The sequence below is a fragment of the Neomonachus schauinslandi genome, chromosome 2, assembly GCF_002201575.2.
Source record: "Neomonachus schauinslandi chromosome 2, ASM220157v2, whole genome shotgun sequence".
Taxonomy (NCBI): domain Eukaryota; kingdom Metazoa; phylum Chordata; class Mammalia; order Carnivora; family Phocidae; genus Neomonachus; species Neomonachus schauinslandi.
In genome coordinates, this window is record NC_058404.1 from 123,497,246 (window position 1) to 123,524,686 (window position 27,441).

Here is a 27,441-nt window from a genome sequence, read left to right on the forward strand (position 1 = left end):
AGAGTTTACTTTTAATATCTGCTTTTACTGTTTATGATGTAAATTTCTTTGCTGCAAAAGAGGTTGACTATTTTAATATTTAAACCTTTTATTATCTACATTTCTGATCATTATTGCATTTAATTATATAATTAGAGAAGAATGATTTATGAAAAATAGTTTATTATTAGTTTATTATTATTAGTAGTAGTAGGATTTTCTTGGCCTGCTGCAGTGATAGAAACTTTCAGAGGCACTGTGAACTTAGTAGAGCTTGAGGCTATTTTTAGACTCAGAGGCTCAATGTATGTTATGGAATTAATGTGTTAAGTTAGTAACTGGAAGTTTAATTTTGTTAGAGATGAAAATGTCTCTAATTCAAACATGTAAGGGTGCTAGAATTGAATGATATTGTTTCTGTTTTTGTCCTTGGGAAAAGAAATTGGATATAAGGATATAATAATATAAGAATCTTGGTAGTAGGGTAATTTTGAGCAGGTTGAAATGAAAGAAGAGGCATGATATACTGTTCCTTTTATGTGATATGATATTTTTGTGGTGTTGTATAATATTACTCCTTAAAAAGAGAATACATATGAGAAAAGTCTTTCATGTTCAGTAGTGTGTTTGTTGTTGTTAATTTCCTTGCTATTTAAAAAATATTATTAGTAATCCAAGTAAGTTTTGAACATAATACTTTCAGACTAAAGGCAAAAACAACTATATACAAATTCTGAAATGTAATTTAGTAGGTATGGTTTTCACAGTAGTGTAGGTTAACAATTTTAAAACTTTTTATGTGATCTAGGAGTAAATGAATCAATAAATATATTGAGAATAATGAGAACTATGTTTTTTACTGATAGAGAATGGTTATAAATATGGAATGGAGAGAGACCAGAATGTCCATTGTAGAATTAAGTTGGAATTGAAGATATCATTATGAGCCCATCATTTTTGTGCATTTATAGGTATAAACATAGAGGTATTTGTGTATGTATGTGTATCTCTGTCTGCTAAATGGGCTCTTATAGCGATGGACACACTTTGTTCTCAGATCTTGGTTTCTCAGAGCCATTCTTCACTTAAAGGTTCCAGACATCCCTAGAGAAATTCCAGTGCAGGAGCGGAATATCTTGCTATGTTAAAAGTTAATGCATGCTAAAAAAATTATTGGAACCTGTCAAAAGGACACAGGAGCCAGCTTGAAGGTGCTCCCACTGGCTAAATCTGGCAAAATTTGAGCATCAAAATAAATAATAATGATAATGAATTATAACCCATAACAGGAATTCATTAGTTAACATGTCTGAACTGTCATGAACTGACCATGGTATTACTGTCTCATCATTAGCGTGCTTTTATCTATTTATTCTCATGTCTCCTGTAGTTTTTGTTTTATAATTGTAGTTGCTATTTTATTTGGTGCATGGGTAGTCATGAATTTTATATCTTCAAAGTGAATGTGTCTTTCAGGATTGAAAGTGTTCTTCATTACAATTAATATTTTTGGCTGGAATTCTGATTTATCAGATATTATGATCATAACCCCTTTTGTTATTTACCTTTTTTTTTTTTAGACTTTTTGAATTACTATGTTTTGTGTTTGTACAAAGCATATAGTTGTTGGTTGGTTGTTATTGTTACCCAATTTGAAAATTGTTTTATTTTGATAAGTGAGTTAAGTCCTTTCACATGTATTGTTATGAGTAATATATGTGGTCTCTACTGTACCATAATATTTTGTTTTACTACATATTATAGTACATTTTATTGTACTATATTTTTCCCTTTGGTCTTTCATGATGTCAATTTACTTATTTAGGAATATTTGTATTTTTGCTATACTTGTTACTTTTGTACTTAGACTTTTTGAAAACTCCCTTAATCCCATTTCCTTATTTGTCCTTCTACTGTCTAGTTTGTTAGTTTTATTGGCATCCTTTGATTACCATATATAACCTACATAGCAAAAGAACTTTTAAATTTTTGCTTGTTCCTCTCTCTTCTTCTGCCATTATTCAATTGCATTACTTCTACTTTGTTTTATCTTAGATCTATTAACACATATGCTAAATATGTTTATAAGTCATTTTGTTAAAGTTTTACCTGTCATATCTTGGTTAAATGACACCCTTCTTTGTATTGATTTCTCATAAGTATAGTACTACCTGAATTCCTGTGTGTTTGAATTCTTTTTCCTAAAGTCTTGATAATTTTAAGAGTGGTTTGGCTGTATTTATTGTCCTTGGTTGATATTTTCTTTGTGTGTATGTGTTTATTAAAAATAATAGTCCTGTACATGTAAAAATCCTCAACATCACTCATCATCAGGGAGATACAAATCAAAACCACAAGATACTACCTCACACTGCTCAGGATGGCTAAAAGCAATAAGTCAGGAAACAACAGATGTTGGTGAGGATGAGGAGAAAGGGGTACCCTCTTACACTGTTGGTGGGAATGCAAACTGGAGCAGCCACTCTGGAAAACAGTATGGAGTTTCCTCAGAAAGTTAAAAATAGAATTACTCTACAATCCAGCAATTGCACTACTAGGTATTTATCCAAAGGTTACAAACATAGTGATTCGAAGGGGCACCTTCACCATAGTGTTTATAGCAGCAGTGTCCACTGAAGCCAAACTATGGAAAGAGCGCAGATGTCTATAGATGAATGAATGGATAAAGATGTGGTATATATATATATACACAATAGAATATTACTCAGCCATCAAAAAGAATAAAATCTTGCCGTTTACAATGACATAGTTGGAACTAGAGTGTATTATGCTAAGTGAAATAAGTGAGTCAGAGAAAGACAGATACCATAAATACCATGAAATAACCATGATTTCCCTCATATGTAGAATTTAAGAAACAAAACAGATGAACATATGGTAAGGGAAGTAAAAATAGAATAACATAATAACAGAGAGAAAGGCAAACCATAAGAAACTCTTGACAATAGGAACAGAGGGTTGCTGGAGGGGAGGTGGGTGGGTGATGGGCATTAAGGAGGGCACTTGATATAATGAGCACTGGGTGTTATATGCAACTCATGAATCACTAAATTCTACCCCTGAAACTAATAATATACTATATGTTAACTAATTTGAATTTAAATTAAAAAAATAATAGTCTTGTTATATTTTTGAGAAGTCTGCAGCCTGCCTAATTTTATTGCCTTTGTAAGTTTTTTTTATCTTTTGCTTAGAGGTCTTGAATATTTAAAAAAAAATTAAATTCCAATAGATTTACTGGCATATTTCCAGAATTGAACATTTCAGTTTCAGTTTTCCTACATATAAATTGGTTTCTTTCAATATGTATATTCAAACAGATTTTTTTAACTTACAAAAATTTGTCCTTCATTATTGCTTTAAATATTAGTTCATTCTGTTAAAGTTAAATACAAAATAGAAACTGTATTTAAGAATTTCCTGAGTAGAAAAAATTCTTTAAGCCATGTAAACAGATTAAATCTATCTTATTTCATGAATATAAGTGAAACTTAACTTAGGTTATTTCTTGTAATTACCTCTGACAATCATAAAAGAAACTGAAGTAATATTCCTGAAAATGGTATGAGATAATCACTTTTAACCAATTCCCTGCCTTCTAGAAATCTGCATTGTATTACCAAACATTGTAAAGGTTAACAGCTTCCTCATTTTCACTTTATAAGCATCCTGTAACATCATGCCTCTGAGCCTTGTATCAGTTTTTATTGTTGGAGGCACCCAGTTTGCAACTGTTTTTATATGTCTTAAACTCTTACTATTCCTTGATTTAGTGGTTTTAATTTTGCTGTTTCTGGATTTTTGACAGTTCCATTGATTTTTTAATCTTCAGGGACACCATTTATACATACATTCGATCTCCTCTGCCGGTCTTCCATTTCAAACCACTTTTTCTCTGACTCTTCACTTCTTTATCTTATATTCTTATTCTTTGTTTTCCTTGATTTTTGCCAATACTTCTTATGAAATTTTTGTTGTTGTTGTTCCAATTTGTCTTTTTATTATAACATGAGCTAAATTTAAGAAATTAGTCTTTGGACTTTATTTCCCAGAGTTGTTAGAAGATCTAAATGACAATATAACTCATTATGAAAATATACTGAAAAGTACAAGAGTTGATGTAAAATGGTAAATCAAGATTCCAGGTATCAAGGGATTAGAGTAAGTGAAGAATGAAACCAGTCAGGCTACAGCCTGACAGACTCAGATGAGCTGGTTTAGCCACTGCTCCCATTGATAGCAATCCAGCCCACCGCAACCATTCTTTAAGATATGCATGGCCACCTTGACCTGCTCTCATGGAGCCTTTCCTGGCAAGTCGCAGAAGACCTTTTTTTTTCAAAATGAAACTCCCGCCAATGAAAATGCTGGAGCTCATAGCCAATCCCAGACCAATGTAAAAGTCATATTTTCCACGCCCCTGGATCATTTCGTTTGTTACTGAAGAAGTTCTTGTGAGTCACACTAATCACAAAACAGAAACCACGGTGCTGCAGGCAGGATTATGCAATCTTCAAATATGTAAGTTTAATATGGTCTCTCTTATGAAAAAAAGTCTGGAAGCAGTTAGAGATGACTTATTCACTTTCATTTCCTTGTAAATACTCTTTACTCTCATTTAAAGTTTTAAACCCTGGCAGAGTAGCTCCAGCCCCAGTTGGAGGCCGGCCACGCAGCTTCCCCTTCACTATCTGGCCCTGGTCACCTCCGCTTACACGCCCACACAGGCCGCACCGGCCGCCGCCTCTTGAGCTCGCGCGGCCAGCGCCTTCGTCGCTGTACAGAAGGAGGTGAGAGCATCCGGGTCTGCAGCAGTGAGGGCCGCCTCCTCCATGGGGGAGCGCCGAGGAGAACCTGCCCCGGACGACCTGCGACCCCCGCCGCGGCCGGGACCAAGGGCCGTCCCTCTTATGAAATTTTTACGTGAACTTTTTCTTCCCTGGTTACCTTGTAGCTTGGTCTTATATTTTGGATGGTTTTGAAGATTTTTTTTTATTGTAAGTCAAATCAACGTTTATTTCTTTTATTTTTTGTTCATTTCTGTTATTTTAAAACTGTATTCTATAATTTTTTTTAATCTCCAAAAGCTTTATTGAGGATATTTAATTTGGTTTGCAGTTTTGTGTTATAGTTTCCTTGTGTGTGTGTGTGTGTTTGGCTGGGGGGAGCATTTATTAGCTATTGCTTTGGTGCTTTTCTCTTCTCTTTTTAGAGATATAGACTGAATGTATATATATACACACACTAAACCACAACATATATATATATATATGTGGTTCCACACATTTTGATTTAGATATCCCTTAAGCTATGAACATTTAATCAAGAACATACATAGTAGTCAGTTTTCTGGGGAAAGTTATTTTAATCCTCTAGGATATGATGATCATAAGAGAACATGTGACAGAAGATCTTATATTTGATGATATAATAAATCAGATCACCATGATAATGTAAGTTTGCATAATGAGGAGGAATTATTTTATTCTGGTTGGTCGAGAGAACTTTTTTTTTTTTTTTAAAGATTTTATTTATTCATTTGAGACACACACACACACACAGAGCATGAGCAGGGGAGAGGCAGAGAGAGAGGGAGAGGGAGAAGCAGGCTCCCCGCTGAGTCAGGAGCCCGATGTGGGGCTCCATCCCAGGACCCTGGGATCATGACCTGAGCTGAAGGCAGACGCTTAACCATCTGAGCCACCCAGGTGTCCCGGTTGAGAGAACTTTTAAATGATTGAGGAAGGCTTTTAAATTATTGAGGAAGTTGTGGTTTATAGAGCACTGAATTGTAAGTGAAAGATCTGGGTTCTTGTCCTGACTCTGTAAGTGATAAGCAGCAGTGTGAAACAAAGTCATCTTGTTTATGGGCAGGATGACCTACAATTTAGAGATCAATATTGCAGGGCTTTGAACTATTATTAGAAATGAAAAGAAACTAAAAACTCTTTTTATCTGAAATCCTCTGAGGAAATTACTGAATATTGGGTGATTATCTTTTTGGTGTTGGAGAGCAGGTCAATACTTCTAAGGGTTATGCTTCTAATAATAGATGATGACAAAATTGCTTTCTAATGTGGCAGGGGCTGATTAAATATAAGAATTTGGCCTCTAAGTGGAGTTTTGTAAATTTAGAGCCATAGACAAGACATTCTAGATGAAAAAAAAAAAAGGCTGAACTGCTAATCAATAGTTGCCCGTTCTAGTCATCTCACATACTGTGTTCAAACCCTAATCTGAATAAATCTTCAATATATCTAAATACTTTTAAAATATCTATTTAAATACCTTAAAATATCTACAGCTTGTCTGTTTAAAAATGCATCAAAGTGTTTGTCTTCCTGGATCACTAAATAATTAGTTTACCTGGGCTCTACACAACTCCCTGGAATTTGTGGATATGATGAATTATCACTCCCATGATTAAATTATGATATATGACACAGCTGTCCTTAAAATAGGGAGATTCTTCTGAATTATCTAGGTAGACCCAATGTAATCACATGAGCCCTTAAGTGTGGAGAACTTTGTCTATCTGGGAGCAGGAGTAGCCAGAGAAATTAGAATTGGAGAGAGACTGAATAGGTCGTTGCTGCTTTGAAGATAGCCATAGTCACATGAAAAGAATGTGGACAGTCTTTAGGAGCAGAGAGAAGCCCCCAGCTATTAGGCTGCATGGAAGTAGGGAATTCAGACAGACCTACAGCTGCAAGGTACGGGAATTTGCTAACAACCTGCATTTTCTTGGTACTAGATTCTTCTCCTGACCTTCCAGGTTAAGAGCTCAGCTTGGCTGACACCTCGGTTTTGGGCTTGTGATACCCTGAGAATAGAATCCAGCCATATCTACTCCAGACTTCTGACCTATAGAATTGTAAGCTAATAAGTAGGTATTGTTTTAAGACACTAGGCTTGTTGCAATTTGTTATGTGGCATTAGAAAACATTAGTCCACAAAGTGAGACCCTAACTTTTTTCATACTAAATTTACTTGATGTCCCTAAGAAATAATTTGATTAATCTGTTCAAATTAATAAATGTTTTAAATGTAAGAGAGAGAATGAGGAGCATGTATTTTGATTCCAATTCATGCTTAATACTTCCCTGATTATCTAAAATGTAATTTGATTTTCTTCTGCATTTCATATATGAATAGAAACACTGTACATTTATATTATGAAAATTTTTGATGCTTAGGAACATTATTAAGTAATGATGTAATCACTGATTAATGCGACAACACCATTTGCACTAGATGAGTGCTGAAAATGCAGAAATGATAATGAAATGCAGATACTGAGAAGAAAATGTATTTAATTTTATTGATTTAAAAAATCAAAGCAGGGACAATTTTTCATACTTAATTAAACAGAGAATAAAGCACATTCATAAAATCAAGAGTAGGAAATAGTGTGTATTAATAGATTTTTTTAGCAACATTGTAGGTACTATTTAAGAATGTCATATTGTGCTATTGTTTGATTAGAACTTTCTTGCATTTTTAAGTGGCACTGTACATCAACTTTAATTTGTATTGTCTACATTTTAATGGTATACATTAAAAATGATTAGTATGAAAACATTATTTAATTTGCCTCAAATAATCAAATTTCCATAGATCTTAGATAATAATATATTGTTTGGCCTAAAAGCCTTTCAGAGCGCAATATGTTTTGTAATATTAGATTAAATATGTTGCTTGGAAAAAGGGAAAGGCAAAGACAGTTTTTACTGACTTTTGGAAGAAAGGGGGAGAAGAGTAAAGAAGTAATGCGGATATTAAGAGTATTAAAAATTGAGCACCTTTCTTTCATTCTGCAAAAGAAATCACATTAGTATGCCAAAATGAAGGCTTTAGAAATGTTTTGAAAACATATTCTGTAAATCCAATGTATGGTTTATAAATATTTTAGTTTTAATTAAATACCGGTTGGAATCAAACTTATACTCAAAGATTTTTAAAGTTCATATTTTATTTTTAATAATGAAATCTGATAATAGAATGGCCAGGAGTTTCAAAATACATAATTTCTATTTTGAGTGATATTAAAACAATAATTTAAAAAAACAATTCACCTCAATTTTTAGTGTTATATAACAAAATAAAGAATGCAAAATAATGTTTTGTACCCTCACATCCATAGAAGTATGTTTATACTAGCAACTTGGAGTGGGCTGGAGGGAGAAGGCAGGAGTGGTACTCACTGTCTTCCCTGTTTTTGGAGGAAGAATTACAGCCAGCCCCTAATGCCTGCTAAATTAGAAGCTTAGTCCAATAAACCTCTCTCATGAAAAGCCTGGGAGATAGGCAATTTTGCCCTACTCCCTCTTTGGTGAGCCCTTGATGATTAGATGTGGTCCAGAGTTTGAGACCGCTGTTAAGAATTTCTTTGTTTGCTATAGTCTTACGGGCCTTGTGGGCACAAGCCTGGTGGCTTTTAGAGCTAGGTGTTTTGGGAGCTCTTTCTTCTGGTGAGATTTTAACATTTGGGCTGCTACATGTGGAGTTCCAAGCCTTTCATTCCTCAGGGAGTAGCTAGGAGTTGGGGGTTGCCTTCCTGATTGTTTGATGCTGTGTTAGGAGTGGGGTTTAGGGTGAAAATGTGTTTCAACCTTTCCTAACCATTTTGATGTGGGTCTTTTCTCATTCATCCAGTGTGTAGGAGTCGCTCAGCTAGTTTCTGGACCTTGTTAAAGGATGAGAGGGAATTGCTCCGTTTGTAGTTGTATGTTTAGTGCATTTGTGGGAGGAGAGCTCAAGATCCTTCCATGTTGCCCTGTTGGCTGATTCCAGTAAATATTCATTTTTCATTATTTTGATTATGAATTAATTATTGATATTTATTGACAAATTTTATTTATTCATTTGAAAATCAACCAATCATGTCTTATTTTCCGTTTTGTGTTGTAAAATTTGTATTTTTCTTATTACTTTCTAAGATATTCATGTATTACAGAGAAGAACCCATTAACAATAATAACTATACTACTACTACTAGTTAATTACTAATGGAATTTATTGTTTTCTTTAAATTTTTTTTGCAATAATCTTTACATTTAACTTTTACTGATCTTTTCCTTTGGGTTTATTCTTTGTTTTGTTTTTGCTTTGCCGTTATAAGGCCCTTATCATCTTGAAACTAGCTAAATAAATAAATTTATATTAGTTCTTGTTATTTTTTTTCTCATATGCCATTTAAATTTTTGGCTTAGGAAATATTTCAAAAATATGGAAAATGATAGAGAATAACACAACAAAGATTTTCACATTCATCATCCTGTTCTATAAAACTCACGTGCTGCCATACATTTTAAACATGCTCAAATCACAATAAAACTATCTAAACCCAGTATATGCCTAGTATATGTCAACATTTAGTATTTGTGGCTTTCTTTTTTTTTTTTTTTTTTTTTTTTAAAGATTTTATTTATTTATTTGACAGAGAGAGACACAGTGAGAGAGGGAACACAAGCAGGGGGAGTGGGAGAGGGAGAAGCAGGCTTCCCGCGGAGCAGGGAGCCCGATGTGGGGCTCGATCCCAGGACCCCGGGATCATGACCCGAGCTGAAGGCAGACGCTTAACGACTGAGCCACCCAGATGCCCCGTGGCTTTCTTTTTAACCCTACTCACTGTTGAGTTGAGTGATAGTTTATCATCTAATCTACAGCTGCCTTTGAAGTTGATTTGCACATATCTTTGATCAGTTTTCAATATCTAGTAGGCCTTCACCTAGAGCAGTTCTGCTGGATTAAATCCTGCCATCTTCCTCCACCCCCTAAGTTTATTTTTCAGTACTTTGAACCTATGGAGTAAATGGAAAAGTACAGTACTAAGTACTACTAGCAGAGTATTAGAGTATTTTCTCTCTATCCCTGACTATAATGTTTTGCTTTTATGATGGGTCTTTCTACAATGCTGTGTTCTGTGACGAGTTCTATTCTCTACTGGTAACCTTTATCCTCTGACAGTGACAAGTTTTAAGTAGTTACAGAAATATAAGTTGATTATTTTTTCTATAAAACAAATTTAAATTGATTAAATATTTAAATGTTAAAGAAAAATTTGGATTAAAAAAATCTTTGATTCCAGAGGATTTTTGGAACAAAGTATAAAACAGAGGAACTGTAAAGGAAACATCAGAAAAATGTGACTTCAAAAAGCTTAACACTTTTCTATAGGAAAAAAAGCTTAACACTTTTCTATAGGAAAACACTTTTCTAAAGTAAATAAAAATTACTATAAAACACCTTACTAGAAAAACAAAACTGAGAATTTCCAAACCATAAGACAAATGTCATATATGAAGGTGGAGGACAAATTATAAACTGGGAATAATATTTAAAAATTTTTTTTAAAGATTTTATTTATTTATTTGACAGAGAGAGAGATAGCGAGAGCAGGAACACAAGCAGGGGGACTGGGAGAGGGAGAAGCAGGCTTCCCGCCGAACAGGGAGTCCGATGTGGGACTCGATCCCAGGACCCTGGGATCATGACCTGAGCTGAAGGCAGATGCTTAACGACTGAGCCACCCAGACGCCGGGAATAATATTTTAAATGCATATGAAGGCCAAGACTATTACCTAAATATACATGAAGAGTTTACAAAACAAGAAAGAAGAAAGATGAGGAACTCAATGAGCCATAGAAATTGAATAAACACATGAAAAGATGCTTAAATTCACTTGAAATTAAAGAAATACAGATTTTTATTTTTATTTTTATTTTTTTTGAAATACAGATTTTTAAATAAGAAAATGTTTTCTCATTTAGGAGATTTTAAAAAGATAATATTCAGTGTTGGCAAAGGTAGGGGAAATAGATATGCAATTGACTCTTGAACAATTCAAGGTTGGGGACATCAGCACCCTACACAGTTGAAAATCTGTGTATAGCTTTTGACTCAACAAAAACTTACCTGCTGATAGCTTAGTATTGACTGGGAGCCTTACTGATAACATAAGCAGTCAATTAACACATATTTTGTGTGTTATATGTATTCTATACTGTATTTCTATAGCTAGAGGAAAGAAAATGTTACGAAACCCATAAGGAAGAAAAAATGCATATCAGACCTGTACTATATTTATTGATACTGAAAGTTTATGTTGTCTGTTTACAAAAATGAATTGTCAGTGCCTACATCAATATTGTCTTATATGATACAAAATACTATAGGTATTATATGTATTATTAACACTAAATATCAAAAATGAAAAGATAATGTGAAAAGGAAATTTTTATTTATTTACAGGTTTGATGACTCATGCATTAATAATGAAGAAGCAGCAATATGATTGCTTTATGGTAGCCTAGTCACTAATGAATGGTTATAAAATTTTCATGGCATACAGTATTACAATAATTTTCTTAATACAGTATTGGGCACATAGTTACTTTTTAAAAAAGCCACTTACCTGTGATAATATGCTGATACACAGTTTCTCCAATGATGAGAGAGGCATACTGTACAGTGATAAAATTCTTTGAAAGCAAAGTTATAAAACAGTAAGAAAACTAATATCTTACTAATTACATATTAAATATCACTCACTTTATGCCTATGTAAGGATAAACTATCCACTTCCATACAGGTCTTGTATATGATGTTCTACACGGTGAACACTTAGCCACTGATGATGATGATGATGACACAAAAACATTTCATCCAGTTCTTGCAGTTTTTATATTTTCACACAAGGACACACACATGCACAACAGATAAGTTTGTTGACTATATGTCATAATGATTATTTACTATTCATTAAGTGGAAGTGGATCATCAGAAAGGTCTTCATCCTCATCATTTTCATGTTGAGTAGGCTAAGGAGGAAGAGGAAGTGGAGGTGTTGGTCTTGCTGTCTTAGGGGTGGCAGAGGTAGAAGAAATGGAGGAGGTGGAAGGAGAGGCAGGCACTCTTGGTGTAACTTTATGGAAATACCCGTAATTTCTGTCTGACTTTTTTGCTTTTTCCATTTTTCTAAAAATGTTGCTATATGGTACCAATCAGTCCTTCTTCCACCATTTGCTTTAGTTTCAGTGCTGATATCATAGAAGGGTCCATGTTATAAGTGAATTCAAAAGCAGTCTTCAATAATCAGAACCCTTCTGCCACATTGTCTAATGTCAGTTTGTTTTCTGGCACTGCTTCTTCTGTGTCTTCTTCCTGATTTAGAGGCTGAATTAGAGATGTGTTTGGAAGCAAGTAGACCTCATGGGGTGGATGGGGGCATTGTCCAATATCAAAAGATGGATGTGTTTGTTTTCCCTTTGGAGTGCTGAAATCGAACTGAAAAAAATGGCTCTTTGAATGTAGTTTTAATTGCTTTCTACATTTTTTTAAAGATTTTATTTATTTGTCATACAGAGAGAGAGAGCGAGAGAGCGCACAAGCAGGGGGATCAGCAGGCATAGGGAGACGCAGGCTCCCACTGAGCAAGGAGCCCAATGTAGGACTTGATCCTAGGACCTTGGGCTCATGATCTGAGCCGAAAGCAGACACTTAACCAACGGAGCCACCCAGGCATCCCTGCTTTCCACAGTTTTTTAATTTGGTTTGTGGGCCATTGGAATTGTAATTTTTTTTTTTTAAAGATTTTATTTATTTATTTGACAGAGAGAGACACAGCGAGAGAGGGAACACAAGCAGGGGGAGTGGGAGAGGGAGAAGCAGGCTTCCCGCCGAGCAGGAAGCCTGATGTGGGGCTCGATCCCAGAACTCTGGGATCATGACCTGAGCCGAAGGCAGACGCTTAACGACTGAGCCACCCAGCCGCCCCTGGAATTGTAATTTTTAATTGTCTTCAAAGAATGAAGATTTAAAATAATGTCTCACTGAACAGGTTAGATATCTCAGTTGCTTTTGGGTCACTGGTTTATAGACTTTCACACATGCACACACACCACACACACACAAATTTCTTATTAGATTTTGGACTTCTTAATTCAGCTGATTATGCTTAATGCCCAAGATTCATACTACTGTACTACAGACTTTTATTCAGAGCAATACATCTTCAGTTCATTATGATTCCACTCAACAAAAGACCTGCAGAAATGATTTATTATTTGGAGATGATACATTTGATGGTTTTTTTGAAAACTTTTTTTCACTCCATAGTCAGATGTGTTTTATTGTCAAGTGCATATTTAGATTAGGTTCTTGAATTGTAATGGTGATCTGCTGCCTTTATTTTTAAAATAAAATTTGACTGAAAATGTCATTTTTTTAATGTTAGCCAAAGAAATGCAGCTACTATTCCATATTAAGCCTGCATTTCTTCCTTAAATTCCACTTAGGTTAAATTGGTTTTCTTTTTCTCTGATTTTTAATACCATAAAATAACTTCAGAACCGATTACAGGTTAAGTGTAACAATTAATGCTTTAATTTCATAGATCTCACTGTGACATTTTTCCTGATAAGTAAAGCAGTCCATTGGCAAAAGTGCATGTATTTTTCTTTCCTTCTTATTTGTGAGATTCTATTCAGTGATACTCTTTTTTTTGATTATCAAAGACTCTCACTGCAGACAGTGCTATTGCTTGTGCCAAAGAATATTTCTGCAAGTTGCATCACTAATGCTACTTGCCAAGTTGAGTGTGTAGAGTTTCTCATCTCCTATTCATGTTAATCAATATCAAGCACCTGTGGTTGCTTTAGGATAAGACTGTAGTGCAGAATACATGAATTTTGTCCTCAGGAAATTTGCAGTGAAGCAGGTGCTGGATGGATCCCTGCTCCCCCCACCCGCCCCCGGCCCCGGGAGCTCTGTTAATTCTACCTTCAGTAGGCCTGATGTTTGAATAAACCAGATGTCTAATAAATTATGTTCATGCACAGAATTTCAGCTTTTTGTACCCTAGTATAGCTTGGTCTTATTCCTTACTGTAAGAAAGTTTAATGGCAATGTGATTTACGGTTTTGTTTTGCTTTTCAAGAGGGGAATATGAGTGATTTAATTCATGGGTACTTTTAGAACCTGATAGATTATTCTACTGCTTTTCTTTTTCTAATTAAAGAATTCCTAAGTACCTTGGGAGAAAAAAAAAAAAGGCAGTGCCTTACCAGCAAGGTACTGCCTGACTTTAGAGACAAAGCACCAATAAAACCAATCCAGAAAAAGGATTCTTGTCCAAGCTTTCTTGTTGTACAGCCACAAGTCTGGCTGCTCGTGTTTATTTTCTCCCTTCAAGGTTTGGGGTAGCAACTTTATAGATAAGGGCAGTCCTGATCATAAACCTGACTGCACTGGCACAAAATAGAGTTAGTCTATCTCTTCCTGCCTTAAATCCTGGTGCTTGCTTCATTTACTAATAATGTCCTTTAGCATTTTTTGTTTTCAGAATAGGGCACTTCCATTTGCATTTAAAACCTATCCAGGCAGATATCCTTTCCCTTCAACGATTTTCTTAATGGTGTCTGGGAACTCATCCTCTGCCTCTTGGTTGGCAGAAGCTGCTTCTCCTGTTATCTTGACATTTTCTAAGCCAAACCTCTCTCTAAAATCGTCAAATCATCCTTTGCTGGCATTAACTTCTCCAGCTTTAGTGCCTTTACCTTCCTTTTGGCTTAAATTGTCATATAATGACTTTAGTTTTCCTTGAATCATATTAGAGTCTGTAGGTATGCCATGCATACGTATAGCAGTCCCGCACCCACAATAAAAGCTGCATTCTCAAGACAAGATACTAAATCACTTCACAAAAGGTGCGAGGTTTTCTCCTCTGCTGGTGTGGCTGCCGCGGTGGTCTTCTCTTTGTTTACACTGGCCCTTAACTCCGGGGGCATTTATCTTGAAACGGTGGGCTGCAGACCTCAGTCTGTGCTACATGTCAAGCAATTCAACTTTTTCTTGTAACGCCGTGACTCTTCTCTGCTCTTTAGCAGCACTTCCAGCCTCACTAGAGGCACTTTGTGTGGGCCCCATGGGGTTAGTCCGGGTTCATGGTATTGCACTAAACATCGTGAGAAATATGTGAGAACCACAAGAGATCACGTTTTGCTGTGATATGCAATTCGCTGGAGAGAGAAACTGTTCATGTGGAGGAATTAGTGTCACCCAGTGTTTTAGGCGGATAGTCACAGCACTTGAGCTCACTGCAATAGCAACAGAAGGTGACCGCCACAGCGGTACCGTATGTGCTAAAGTTAATTTTATGCAGTTTTGATTTAATACTGCATCTTCACGTTTGCTTTCATTTCCATCATCTGCAAATGGTGCCGTGTACTGTCTGTATGTTTGGGTACATTTTAACTTTTCATAATAGGTTTGTGTATTCTTTATTGTAGCAAATGGTAAAATAGATTTGTGTATATTTTATTGTAGTAAATGATAAAATCTACATGTATTCTATGCACTCACGACATACCTTTTTCTTAAATTTTTCCATATTTCCAGGCTATGCGGTTCATCTGTGAGTTTTTCAAATTGTTGCGAATCACCAAAACATTTTCCAATATACTTAATTGAAAAAAATTCTGTGTGTAAGTGGACCCATGTAGTCCAACTCATCTTTTTCAAGGGCCTGTGTACTATTGGGGGAGTTTACATTGCTAACACCTTTCTGAGGTTACTTGATAATTTCAACCAAAAGTTAATTTGCACATATCCTTGCCTTAACAATTCAGTTTTTAAGGAATTTATCTTGGCATTTGCCCGAAAGTGCATAAACATATATTTATATGTTTTCCCTTATTATGTCATTGTTTATAACAATGCAAAAATGGAAATGAGTTAAATGTTCACTGGTGAAGGCTGATTAAAGTAATAGAGTAGAATAATAGGCTTTCCTTTTTACTTTGTATTTCAATTTTTTACAATGAGAATGTAGTGTAGTGATGGGAAGAGAAAATAGAACAATACCTGATTACATCAAAGATGATCTATACTGGCCCTTTGGATTTGTTAGCTTTTTTTGTTCATTTCATTTTGCTCTGTGTGTGTGTGTGTGTGTGTTCCTTTTTAATTTTTCCTATGAGTTCTCTGGCAAATATGGAGTGTCTTCATGAGAGATATGAATTAGGTGCTTTTCTAAACCGAAACCATGAGGTTTCTTTTTTCCTTCTCTTACGCTTGTCTTTTTTTTTACATGCTTTTGTGCATGTTTACCTGAATTTCTCTTTTATTGTATAGACATTAATGTGGACTGTCTTTATAAATCAGAAATTCACTTTTCTCAGGGTAGTTGTATCTTTAAGGTATTGGAAGTATCTGTGTTCTATAAACCAGAACCTGGGACTAGAAAATTTATATTTTGTTTAATATATTGAAATGTAGATTTCCAAAAACTCTAACAAAGACATTTAAAATTGTTCAATAAATAATACTTTTTGAAAAGGGCGCCTGGGTGGCTCAGTTGGTTAAGCGACTGCCTTCAGCTCAGGTCATGATCCTGGAGTCCCTGGATCGAGTCCCGCATCGGGCTCCCTGCTCGGCAGGGAGTCTGCTTCTCCCTCTGACCCTCCCCTCTCTCATGTGCTCTCTCTCATTCTCTCTCTCAAATAAATAAATAAATCTTTAAAAAAAAATAATACTTTTTGAAAAGAATTGATTCATCTCCCTGAAATGCATGAGGAAAGGAGTTTCTTTTTCTTAAGCATGACATTTCTTTAATAATGTCAGTAAATAATAGAGGACTCTATTCTGAGTTTTGTTTTTTTCATGTCTAATAAAGATACTTGTTAAATTATATTTAGCTCATGATCAAGTTACAATTTTATGTCAGTCTTTATGCTTTTCTCGTTTGAAACAGATATAATGATATTTTTTTTAAGCTGCATGTTCTAAGATTAATTTATTTCTGACATTGAAAAATAAATTACTTTCAAATAGTACTTGTAGTAGCTATTTGGGGAAAAACCAAGTATCCTCCAAATATCTGATATATTAGGAACTCAATATTTATAATGAGGTATAGTAATAACTAAGATTTACATAGCACCCACCTATGTACCTAGCACTCTGTGTTGCACATATATTAACTCATTTAATCCTAACGACTAGCCCAGGAGGTAGGAATTATTATTATTCCCATTTTACAGATGAGGAAAATTGAGACATAAGATTTACCCATGGCCATATGATTAGCAAAATGATGAGCCAGGGCTTGAACCCAGGCAACATGGCTTCAGAGTCCATAATCTTCACTAAGGATGGACACTAGTGCCCGTGCTTAGTAAAGAGTCAGTAAATTTTTGTTAGACTGGAACTAAAATAGTGTAGCATTTAAAAACAGTATCACTTAAGTAGGCTTTTATTTATAGTACAGGGGAAACAATAAAGCAAAGTTTTCAAAAGAAAGGAAAGGAAGAAATAAGGATATTAGCATTATTTTAGATGATTATTTTCTTGATTCCCCATGAAATTAAGATATTTTTTAGATGTTTTTAGATGGCTTTAACCTTTGTATGTATGACTCTTGGAAACAGTGATAGGATCCTCGAAGCTTTTTCATCTAATATTTTATTCTGCTTGTTTTGTTTCTTTATCTGTTCAATCAAGAAACATTTAGTGTCACTAAAAAATGTGCTATTAAATTTGACACCAAATATAAACTAACTTGAACAATTCTTTAGTGCTATATAAGAAGTATAAATAAGGAATGAGATGGGATCTTTAAAATATATTTCATTCATCAGAAAAGGTATTTATAGGAACATCAGGGGAGAATAATTTGGTTTCCTTCATTTCAAATACACAATTTACCTTTTGCTATTGAGATCTATAAACGCTGTTCCATAACATGGAAAACAGTTATTTTTGTGTATGGGTAACATTACCAGAACTCTTTATCTCTCTGTGCAGACAATGTTCAATTCCTGTCATTGCATACCTACTTTGTCATAATTACCTTGCTTTCTCTCCTCTCTTTTTCATAGTTTATTCCTCTCTGTCATCGCCTCTACTCTGCTCCGTCTACATATAATCATAATTATTTTTTGATGTAGGTAATGGAATGCTAAGATATTTATAGCTTACAGAAGGAAAGCCTAGATCATTCTGCTTTCTCTTAAAACTTACTGTGGGAGAGGCAACTTCCAAATATGAATAGTTCTATGACTCATCTCACTGTTAATCTCATAGGAAGAAGAGAAGGGAGAAACACATCTCCTGCATAGAGACTCACTAAATATTTCTGAACATGACCTTCAGCATACATCATGGTGAGAGGGAGTTAGATGAGTGAGTAAGGTTCTTCAAGGCCTGCTTGAGGCTAAAAACAAGGCTGTGAATATAACCGAGCAATTCTGACTTAAAGTTTTGTGGTATTTCAGGAGTACTACCTTAAAATGATCCTTCTTTTTATGTAAGGGATAATTCTTGCCATACTGAACATAATAGATGACACTAGGGGTCATTTGATTTCAAAAAGTTTGAACATAACAAATTGATTAGAATTTTACTTGTGTGGCGCCTGGGTGGCTCAGTCATTAAGCATCTTCCTTAGGCTCAGGTCATGATCCTAGGGTCCTGGGATAGAGCCCTGCATGGGGCTCCCTGCTCAGCGGGAAGCCTGCTTCTCCCTCTCCCACTCCCCCTATTTGTGTTTCCTCTCTTGCTCTCTCTCTGTCAAATAAATAAAATCTTAAAAAAAAAGGATTTTACTTGTAGACATTTCTCTAGGGCTAATGAAAAATTTTGCAACTCTGCTATTCACATTCACACATCCTTCACAAATCACATTCAAAATTTACCTCTTTTAAGTTTTCTAAGTTTATCAAGATAATTTTTAATGCCTTATCCAAATCTGTCCGGCCAGGTCTAGGAACAATTGTGTTCTTTTTAAAAAATCACTTACATTAACTTTCTTTTCACATTCAACTTACAGAAGAATTAACTTCTGGATTTGTATTGAGTTGATAAAATCTGAAGAAATGATATCATGTCAATTAGAGCTATTATAACTGGCAATAATCTTATTTTTTTTTCTATCTCAGTAGAATTAGCATTTACAGGAAAAGAAAGGGTACATAGGCCATTTCTGTTCATGTGTTTTACTCTCATCTGCTGAGATATACATTTTTTTCTATAAAACCAATGTCAAAGGTGATCATGAGAAGCTCAGGCATCAAAAGTAAAAGTCTACTTTTTGGATAGCAAAGAGAAGGAAATGCATCTCACATAAAATAGTAATCAAATTTAACTACCTAATGATTTTATGAAAGTTCATCCTTGATTAGTATGAATGGATATATCCATACTTCTACATCATTGCTGAGATTGTAAGTTGACAGAATTGAATAAAATCACAAAGTATGTGAAATGGTTTTTCCAAAACATAAATGGGGCGACCTGCTTTCCTTTGAGGCTGGTTGAAACTAGTGATTTTTTCTTTTTAAATTGCCTGGAATACTGTCTTCCTGTGATTCTCAACAACTTAACTACCTTTCATTGTTGTTGTTGTTTGTTTAGGGCTTAAAATACTAGAAGCTTTCCTTTTAAAGAGCCAGTTGACATCTCTCCAGGCAAGGAAGATATCACTGAGGGTTACACGTAGTTTCACACCTAATAAAAATAACACCAGTGCTTATTATACATCTGATACCATTCTAATAATTTTACATACATCAATTATTTTAATTCTATGATTATGTCATTTTTTGATAGGGCCTGGGTTTTCCAGATGAAATGAGGACACCTTAGATTTACCTTTAATTTGCATTGAGGCATAGCTTTTATTTCATCAGACATTTTATCACATTTTTCCTCAGTTTCTACTTGCTCTTTTTGCCTCTGGGAGCTGGACATAGCTTCTAGCACTGTCAGCCCCTCACTAGAATGGAATTTTTAATGCTCCGTGTTTCTTTGAATAACTGGCTGCCAGTTCAAAGGCTGTCATTTAAGCCTATGACCTAGATTCGTGTTCTAGCTAAAAAATTAGACCAGGAGGATGCGAATCAGGCATTTTTAGTTTTTGTGGCAGGACTCAGATTCTGCTGCGAAGTATGTGGAATTTTCTAAACACAGGAAAAGGATCAAATAACTAAGTTTAAAAAAAAAAGGCATGAGAAATATCTATCATATCCACTCATCATGTGCCTTTCCTATTTTCTGTGATGTATAAAGGATCACCCACAGAGATTTGATGATCTTACCTCTACATACAATTTTTTCCTGAAATGGTGTTTAGGGTACCATCTATAGGTGTTGTTTAAATTATTGCTCTTAAACAGTATTTCAGATTTGTCTTAATAACCATTGGCCTAGGAAATTGACTTGAAATATCAATCTCTTGGTCAGACAAAATAAGAATTGAAGATGAGTAGGAAGAGCTTAGAAGCATTGATAAAGGACAAAAGCAGGGAATATGTTTTCAGAGAAGCATGGCTATGTTATAGGAAGAGATGATCATGAACAAGGGTAGTATATCTTTACTTGGTAGAGGACACAGTGAATCTATTGAAATTTAGGATAACTAGTTTGATGAATTTTCCTTGGTGGGAACACATTATGTTTTAAGAAAACCGATCACTGATGAAGTTTCTTATCTTTGCTTCAAGGCATTAAAAAAAAAAAAAGGTTTCTGTGTGGCAGTAGCCAAAGCCATCAATCATATATAGGCTAGGCACTAGAAAAAGGAATAGGTGGTGACACCAGGCAGGGTGTTCAGGAGGCAGTAACTATAATAGCTTCAGATAAGAAAATTAAAATGTGTAGTAGGTACAGTCAAGATCTTTGCCAAGCTTTCTTAAACACTCTGAGTATATTGTGTGTACTCAAGATTTCTTCGTGCTTTGGCACTCTCTCCCACTTTCCTTTCACATACCACAGAAGTAGCCCCAAAAGATTCAGAAGTCATCTATGCAGCTACTACTGTTACTGCTTATCTTCAGCCTACCGTTCCTAAATATCCTGTTGATGTGGGCAAGAAGAAAACAACTGCTGACATTTATTAGTTGACTTACCGAGTATGGCATTTGGTGTTTGGCACAGCACTTAAACCAGAAATGTGGGGTTTCATGTAAGAATCTCCTCCCCTAGTACCCATACCATATTAATGATTCTTTGGAAGTAGACGATAATGTTGTTGGCATATGCTTGAAGGAGATAATAAGGGCATGAGAAACAAGAGAAGGTGTGTTTTATAAAGTATGGCTCCTCAATGGACTTTAAAATTATGATTTTTCAGTATCCAAATTTGTTTGACTTACTCGAAACATTAAAATATTTCCTTATTAGCCCAAACCCTGAAGTTCAGTATTGTTTTTTTGCATTGATATTAACTTTTGTGGAATAGTAAGATTATCTAATGCTTTTATGGAATTAGGTATCGTTCTAAGTATTTTACTTGTTTTAACTAATTTAATTATCATAACAACCCTTATGAGATATGATATAAAGACTAGTATTTTCTCCACTTACAAATGAGGAAACTAAGAATCACGGAGGTTAAGTGGCTTGCCTAGGGTCCCTAAAAAGTAAGGAGCAGATATTTGAAACCCAAGAAGTCTAGAGTTAGAGTCTACACCATTAGCCACAGGAGTGTCCTGCCTACTAGAAAAACATTAAAACTTGAAAAGTTTGGTTTTTATACATAATAGAGATGAAAAGATATGTTACATAGAATATGTTATATTTTAAAATAATTTGAGGAGAATGAGTTAAAATTTTTTTCATTGAAATAATTAGCTAATGGTTTACAGGCATTGATCGTGCAACAAATATATGATATTTTATATTTAATTGAGTTTAGAATTATTATTATAGTTATTAATTTCCATGTGGTTTCTGTTGATTAAAAATGTTAATATAACTGTAGAGCATATAAACAGCCATAAATGATAAAAGGGGAAGCCTTTCAACTTAATTGGAATCTATTAAAAATGAAATAAGCAGCCTCATTTGTAGAATAAGTAAAGTGTGCTCACATAGAACAGTATAGCAGGGATAGTTTTGCTTCTTATGAAAACAAATAATTATTCTCGTTCCTGTATGAAATTTGATTTTCATTATGAATTTTGAAAATGAAAGTTTGATCTATAATACAAAAGCTACTTTTTTTAAGAATATGGACCTAAATTTCATAATTCTGTTTATTTTACCTTAAATTTTGACATGCAAATTTACAGTCCTATAAGGAGGGTATAAATTTAGGGATAGTCTTTTAATTTCTTTTTTTTTAATGATTAAGAGAATTTTCATATTTTTCCACTTATGCCGTTGCTTAGTGTGAACATCTATACCACATGGTTTTAGATATTTTCCATGTAAGACATGTTAATGCTCATCCACTGAAATTCTTTTCAGGATATTCCAGCACCTGGCAGCTATGATGTTCAAAAATCATATGAGATGTCCCAAGTTCAACATAAATACATGCCACCTCGTAGTTTTGTGGCTAAACTGAAACATGCCTCCTTTCTTAGCACAACTCCTCGGCGTCTGGAGAAAATGACTGATGGACCAGGTAAGTACAGACTGTTCTTTTAAAGCTATGAGAAAAAAAAATCTAAGGCTTCTGTTATAAAAATAAACAATTATAAACATACCTTTATATTTACCATGCCTCTTTTAAATGTACAGGATGAAAAAGATATCTGTTCATTCAGTGAAAGATTTTAGATTTTTTTTTTCAACTGTAAGATTTGTTTGGAGTTTTATGTCTCTTAATTTTAACAAAGACCATCTTACCAGTTTTAACTTAAAGCTAGTAAAGTCATTTTCTATCAGGGAAAAACCCCCAATTCTTAATATGCTAGAGTCATTAGAGGAGAAAGGCAATTTACTATGATTTGTAAGATCAATCATATACAAGACACACATCGTGTTATTCTCATGAAATTATTTTTTCTCAAGTATCAAGAAAACATCCATGCAAAAAGATAAACATTTATTTGGGGGGGTTAAAATTCCAAAAGCAATTTTGATTTTTAAAATTGGGATTAATTCAGCTACTAGTAATAGTGTTCTTAGACTAAAGAATGAATGCAATAGCTTTCCTTAGTAATGAGGATAAATCAGTTAAATGTGTTATTTCACACAGGAAAACCAGATAGAAAACAGGAACGATAGTTTTCAACAGTAATTTTGAAACGTATTGCTAGTAAACAACCAAACTGTTGTAATGACTCTATGAGAATATGAAGAGAAAAACAAATGAAACAGAATGGAGAAATTCGCTCAAGAGTTTCTGATGAAAAACTCGTCAGCAAATGAGAATACTGAGAGCCTGTGATCCATAGAGGCTTGCTTTGTTTTTCATTGCCTTTCAATAATCAAGTATATTGCCCAGTTAAAGGTCTGTTGTAAGTCAAAATATAACTTTTCTTATTTTCTTTTTCTTCTCTTGAGTTACTATACTCTTGCTGATTTTGTCAGGTTTTAGCTTTGTTATGAAATAGAATGCACACACCTCTAGTGTGTCCCTGACCACACTCAATATGTGGTCACCCAGAAGGGGTGCAGGGAAATTAGTTGTTTCAGGTTCTGGTACTATCACGGTCACCATCACCAAGCACAATCAAATAATAAATAAATATCCATTTCAGGGTCTCTTGAAGTAAATTATGTTGAACGTCATATTTTCTGAAGAATATTTTTTTTCTCTCTGGCTTTACTGTTCTCTCCATAAAAATTACTGTGGTTGGAAGGCATAGGAGTTTCAGTTAGGTGCGAGGATTGGCACCGCAACTTTTCATCATTTCAGTACTTGGCCTAAGGCGGTAAATTCACTAATTGTTATATTAGTTTCTATTTTACAAAATTCAGAAAATATTTGCCACCTACTTGGCTCTCATGAGAATATTAAAGATTAATAAGACTATATTTCAAAGTCATTTTCAAAAGCTCTGAAGCTCCTTAGAAGTATAAAATCTTATTATAATATGAAACACATTTCTTCTTCTTGTCAGGCCAACACTAGCTTCTGAAAGAATTTGGGAGAGAGGAATATCTTCATTATGAAGAGAGTTACTATTTGGAAGTCAAAGACATAGTGATTGTCAAAGTCACTGCACAACTGTGGAGTAGCCAGCTTGCTAAGCAAAAAGAGTTTATTACACTGGTTGAACTAATAAGCCATGGTTTGCCATCCTGCATCTTAAAAGTAGCATATAATTCAAAGAAATGATAGCAGAAATCCCACATGTGTCTATAATAAATACATTAGAAAAAAGTGGATTTCTGAAGGTACTACCTGATACTCTGAGGTATAAAATTTGATTTCCTCTGACATGTGCAGATATCGTAGCTATTAGAATTGTTCATATTTTTAAATTTAATCTACTATTTAAGGTATACCATCCAAAACATGTCTTGAATATAGATTCAGTAGGTGACCAGGGCCAATTCAATTAATATCTGTGCTTCATTCTGGTAATTGAAAATTAACTTCCATTTGTCCTAATTCTCTTACACTGATCCAATCAAAGAAAAGATATTCAGGTGTGATATTATCAACTCTAAACAGATTCCTCATTTTTTATTGATTTTTATTTAGGCTAGGTTTTTTATTAATGAATATGACAAAGAATTCTTGATTCTTTTTAGTATATACATAGTAATATGGTTTTCTGTTCTAAAGTGGGAATAGCACATTTCTGTTTATAATTCTTAGTACCGTCTAACTTTTGCTGGGAATATCATCTAACTTAGTATGTTAAGTCTTGTGATTTAAAAAAAAAATCATTGTTATATAATCAAAAGATACAGGGATAATAGTTCTGTTGGTTATATGCTTTGTGTCAATTTTTATCCTATGAATGATATCCTTTCATATCCTATCTTAGAATTAAATTAAGAGAGAAGTGTTTTTTTCAAGAAACAACAGGTGTTGGTGAGGATATGGAGAAAGGGGAACCCTCTTACACTATTAATGGGAATGCAGACTGATGCAGCCATTCTGGAGAATAGCATGGAGATTCCTCAAAAAGTCAAAAACATAACTACCCTACAATCCAGCAATTGCATTACTAGGTATTTACCCAAAGAATACAAAAATGCTAATTCAAAGGGATACATGCACCTGATGTTTATAGCAGTGTTATTTATAGTTGCCAAATTATGGAAAGAGTCCAAATGTCCATTGACTGATGAATGAAGAAACTGTGTGTACACACACACACACACACACACACATACACAGTGGAATATTAGCCATAAAAAAGAATGAAATCTTGCCATTTGCCATGGATGTGGATGGAGCTAGAGTATTATGCTAAGTGAAATGAGCCAGTCAGAGGAAGGCAAATACCATATGATTTCACTCATATGTGGAGTTTAAGAAACAATCATAGGGGGCGCCTGGGTGGCTCAGTCGGTTAAGCGACTGCCTTCAGCTCAGGTCGTGATCTCAGGGTCCTGGGATTGAGCCCCGCATCGGGCTCCCTGCTCTGTGGGAAGCCTGCTTTTCCCTCTCCCCCTCCCCCTGCTTGTGTTCCCTCTCTCGCTGTGTCTCTCTCTGTCAAATAAATAAATAAAATCTTTAAAAAAAAAAAAAAGAAACAATCATAGGGGAAAAAAAGAAAGATGAAAACCAAGGAACATACTCTTAACCATAGAGAGCGAATTGATGGTTACCAGAGGGAAGATGGGTGGGGAATGGGTTAAATAGGTGTTGGGGATTAAGGAGAGCACCTGTCAGTGATGAGCTCCAGGTGATGTATGTAAGTGTTGAATCACTAAATTGCACACCTAAAACTAATATTATATTGTATGCTAACTAACTTGAATTTAAATAAAAACTTTAAAAAAAGATTTTTAATCATATTATTAGTCATTTAAACATTGGTAATTTTATTTTACCTTAATACTAGTGGGAAGGACCTTTTTGGGTTGTACATCAAATATTTTATAAGTCAGATAAAATTATTTTGTGTTGTAAGACTATAAAATGGAATCAATTTATACAGCATGATAGGCATATTCATTCCTCTCTGAGTCATGACATTACTAAAAATTCAGTAGTTTGCCTTATAGAACTTAATGTATATTTTTATCTTTCTACCTATAAATAGAATAATTGGAAAATTAAAATTGATTACTGGATATTTTACATTTGTAGTTAAAGTGTTAAGAAATGAGGTTGTAAATGATATATTATGAGTTATGAGTTTGGTTGATGAATGAATAATAGTCTTACGGGATTTATCAGCTTATAGGGCATTCATTCAATTGATCAACATTTTATGGTGATATATTTGTTTCAAAATATTTTAGAACTTTTATTAATAGCATGGAAGTAGTTTTGTTTTATTCATAAATGAAGTCTTTTCTTTGCATATATTTAAGAAAGATAAAATTCATTTTCATTAGTCTAAATTAAAGAGGGAAATAGTATATTTGCAGTCAGTATAGTTTACCATTAAATGTTGTGTAGCCAGTGAAAACACATTAGAAAAATTTAATGAAGAGATTATTAAATGAGGTGCATCACATTATAAAGCAATATACTCTTACTGCACCAAGTTTTAATTCACAGATACGTAAATGATTTTGTGATTGATCCAGCTCAGGTAAAGTAAAATTTTTGTTAAGTGGAAGAGGGCTTAAACATTACTTTATTGCTCATATTGACCTGGTTTTGGACATTGAGAGGAGGGAAATACTCAGCAAATTTAAAACAAAAGTGAATGAAAATATCGAGTGTAGAAAACCGAGGGCTCTCATACAATGTGGTGGAAATATAAGTTGATATCAGTGATTCTCAAGGGCAGGCTGGCAGAATGTTTCAAATATATATGCCATTTAACCCCAAAATCCTACTTCTGGGATTACCCTAGGGAAATAATTAACGCTATGCCCCAAATTTAAGCATTAAGGAAATTTGCCAAAGAACACTAGTAATGAAAACTTTAAAATGTCCTAAATGAAAGAAAAATGTGGTCTAGTTAATTCTCACACATCAAATGGATAGAGTCCTATGAAAATTTTTAACATGGTATATATATTTAAATCTGGTAAAAAGATAAGATTCATTTGATTAATCATTTAACAAATATTCACTGAGGGTCATTTAACAAATATGCACTGAGTGTCTCTTTTGTATTCACCACTATTCCAGGGCCTTGAACAAAATATAAACGTTGTTTCATAGAGCTTAATTTGAGGTATAAGAGACATTTCATGGATTAGACATTTAATAGAAGAAATATATCAATAGATTGATACATGAAAGAAAGCAAAGAAAAAATAGAGAAAAGAAAAAAGAATGAATACCAGGTGGTTATAAATGCTATGAAGAAAAATAAGAGAGAGAAGGAAGACTGGGAGTTCAGAATGGGTTGCACATAGTTTCAAAGAATGTTATTAGAGAAGGCCTCATTGAAAAAATAATATGTAAGTATAAATCCTTCGATTTGTTAAAGATTTTGTTTTGCTTTTCAGTTTTTAATTGTTTTCTCTAAATGAATGTACATTGCTTTATAGTAAGTAAAAATTATTTTAAGATTTTTAAATGAAGAAAAACAATTGAATTTTAAAGCATCATTTTTATTAAAATC

General features: G+C 34.2%; 1 protein-coding gene across 1 annotated transcript in view; it reads left to right on the top strand.

Annotated features, from left to right (window-relative positions):
- Positions 1-27,441, top strand: part of STPG2 (sperm tail PG-rich repeat containing 2) — a 307,549-nt gene that overhangs the window by 213,444 nt on the left and 66,664 nt on the right. The window contains exon 9 of the mRNA XM_021680406.1: positions 22,250-22,409. Within this exon, the coding sequence (XP_021536081.1) occupies positions 22,250-22,409 (160 nt within the window). The remainder of the gene's footprint in view (positions 1-22,249; positions 22,410-27,441) is intronic.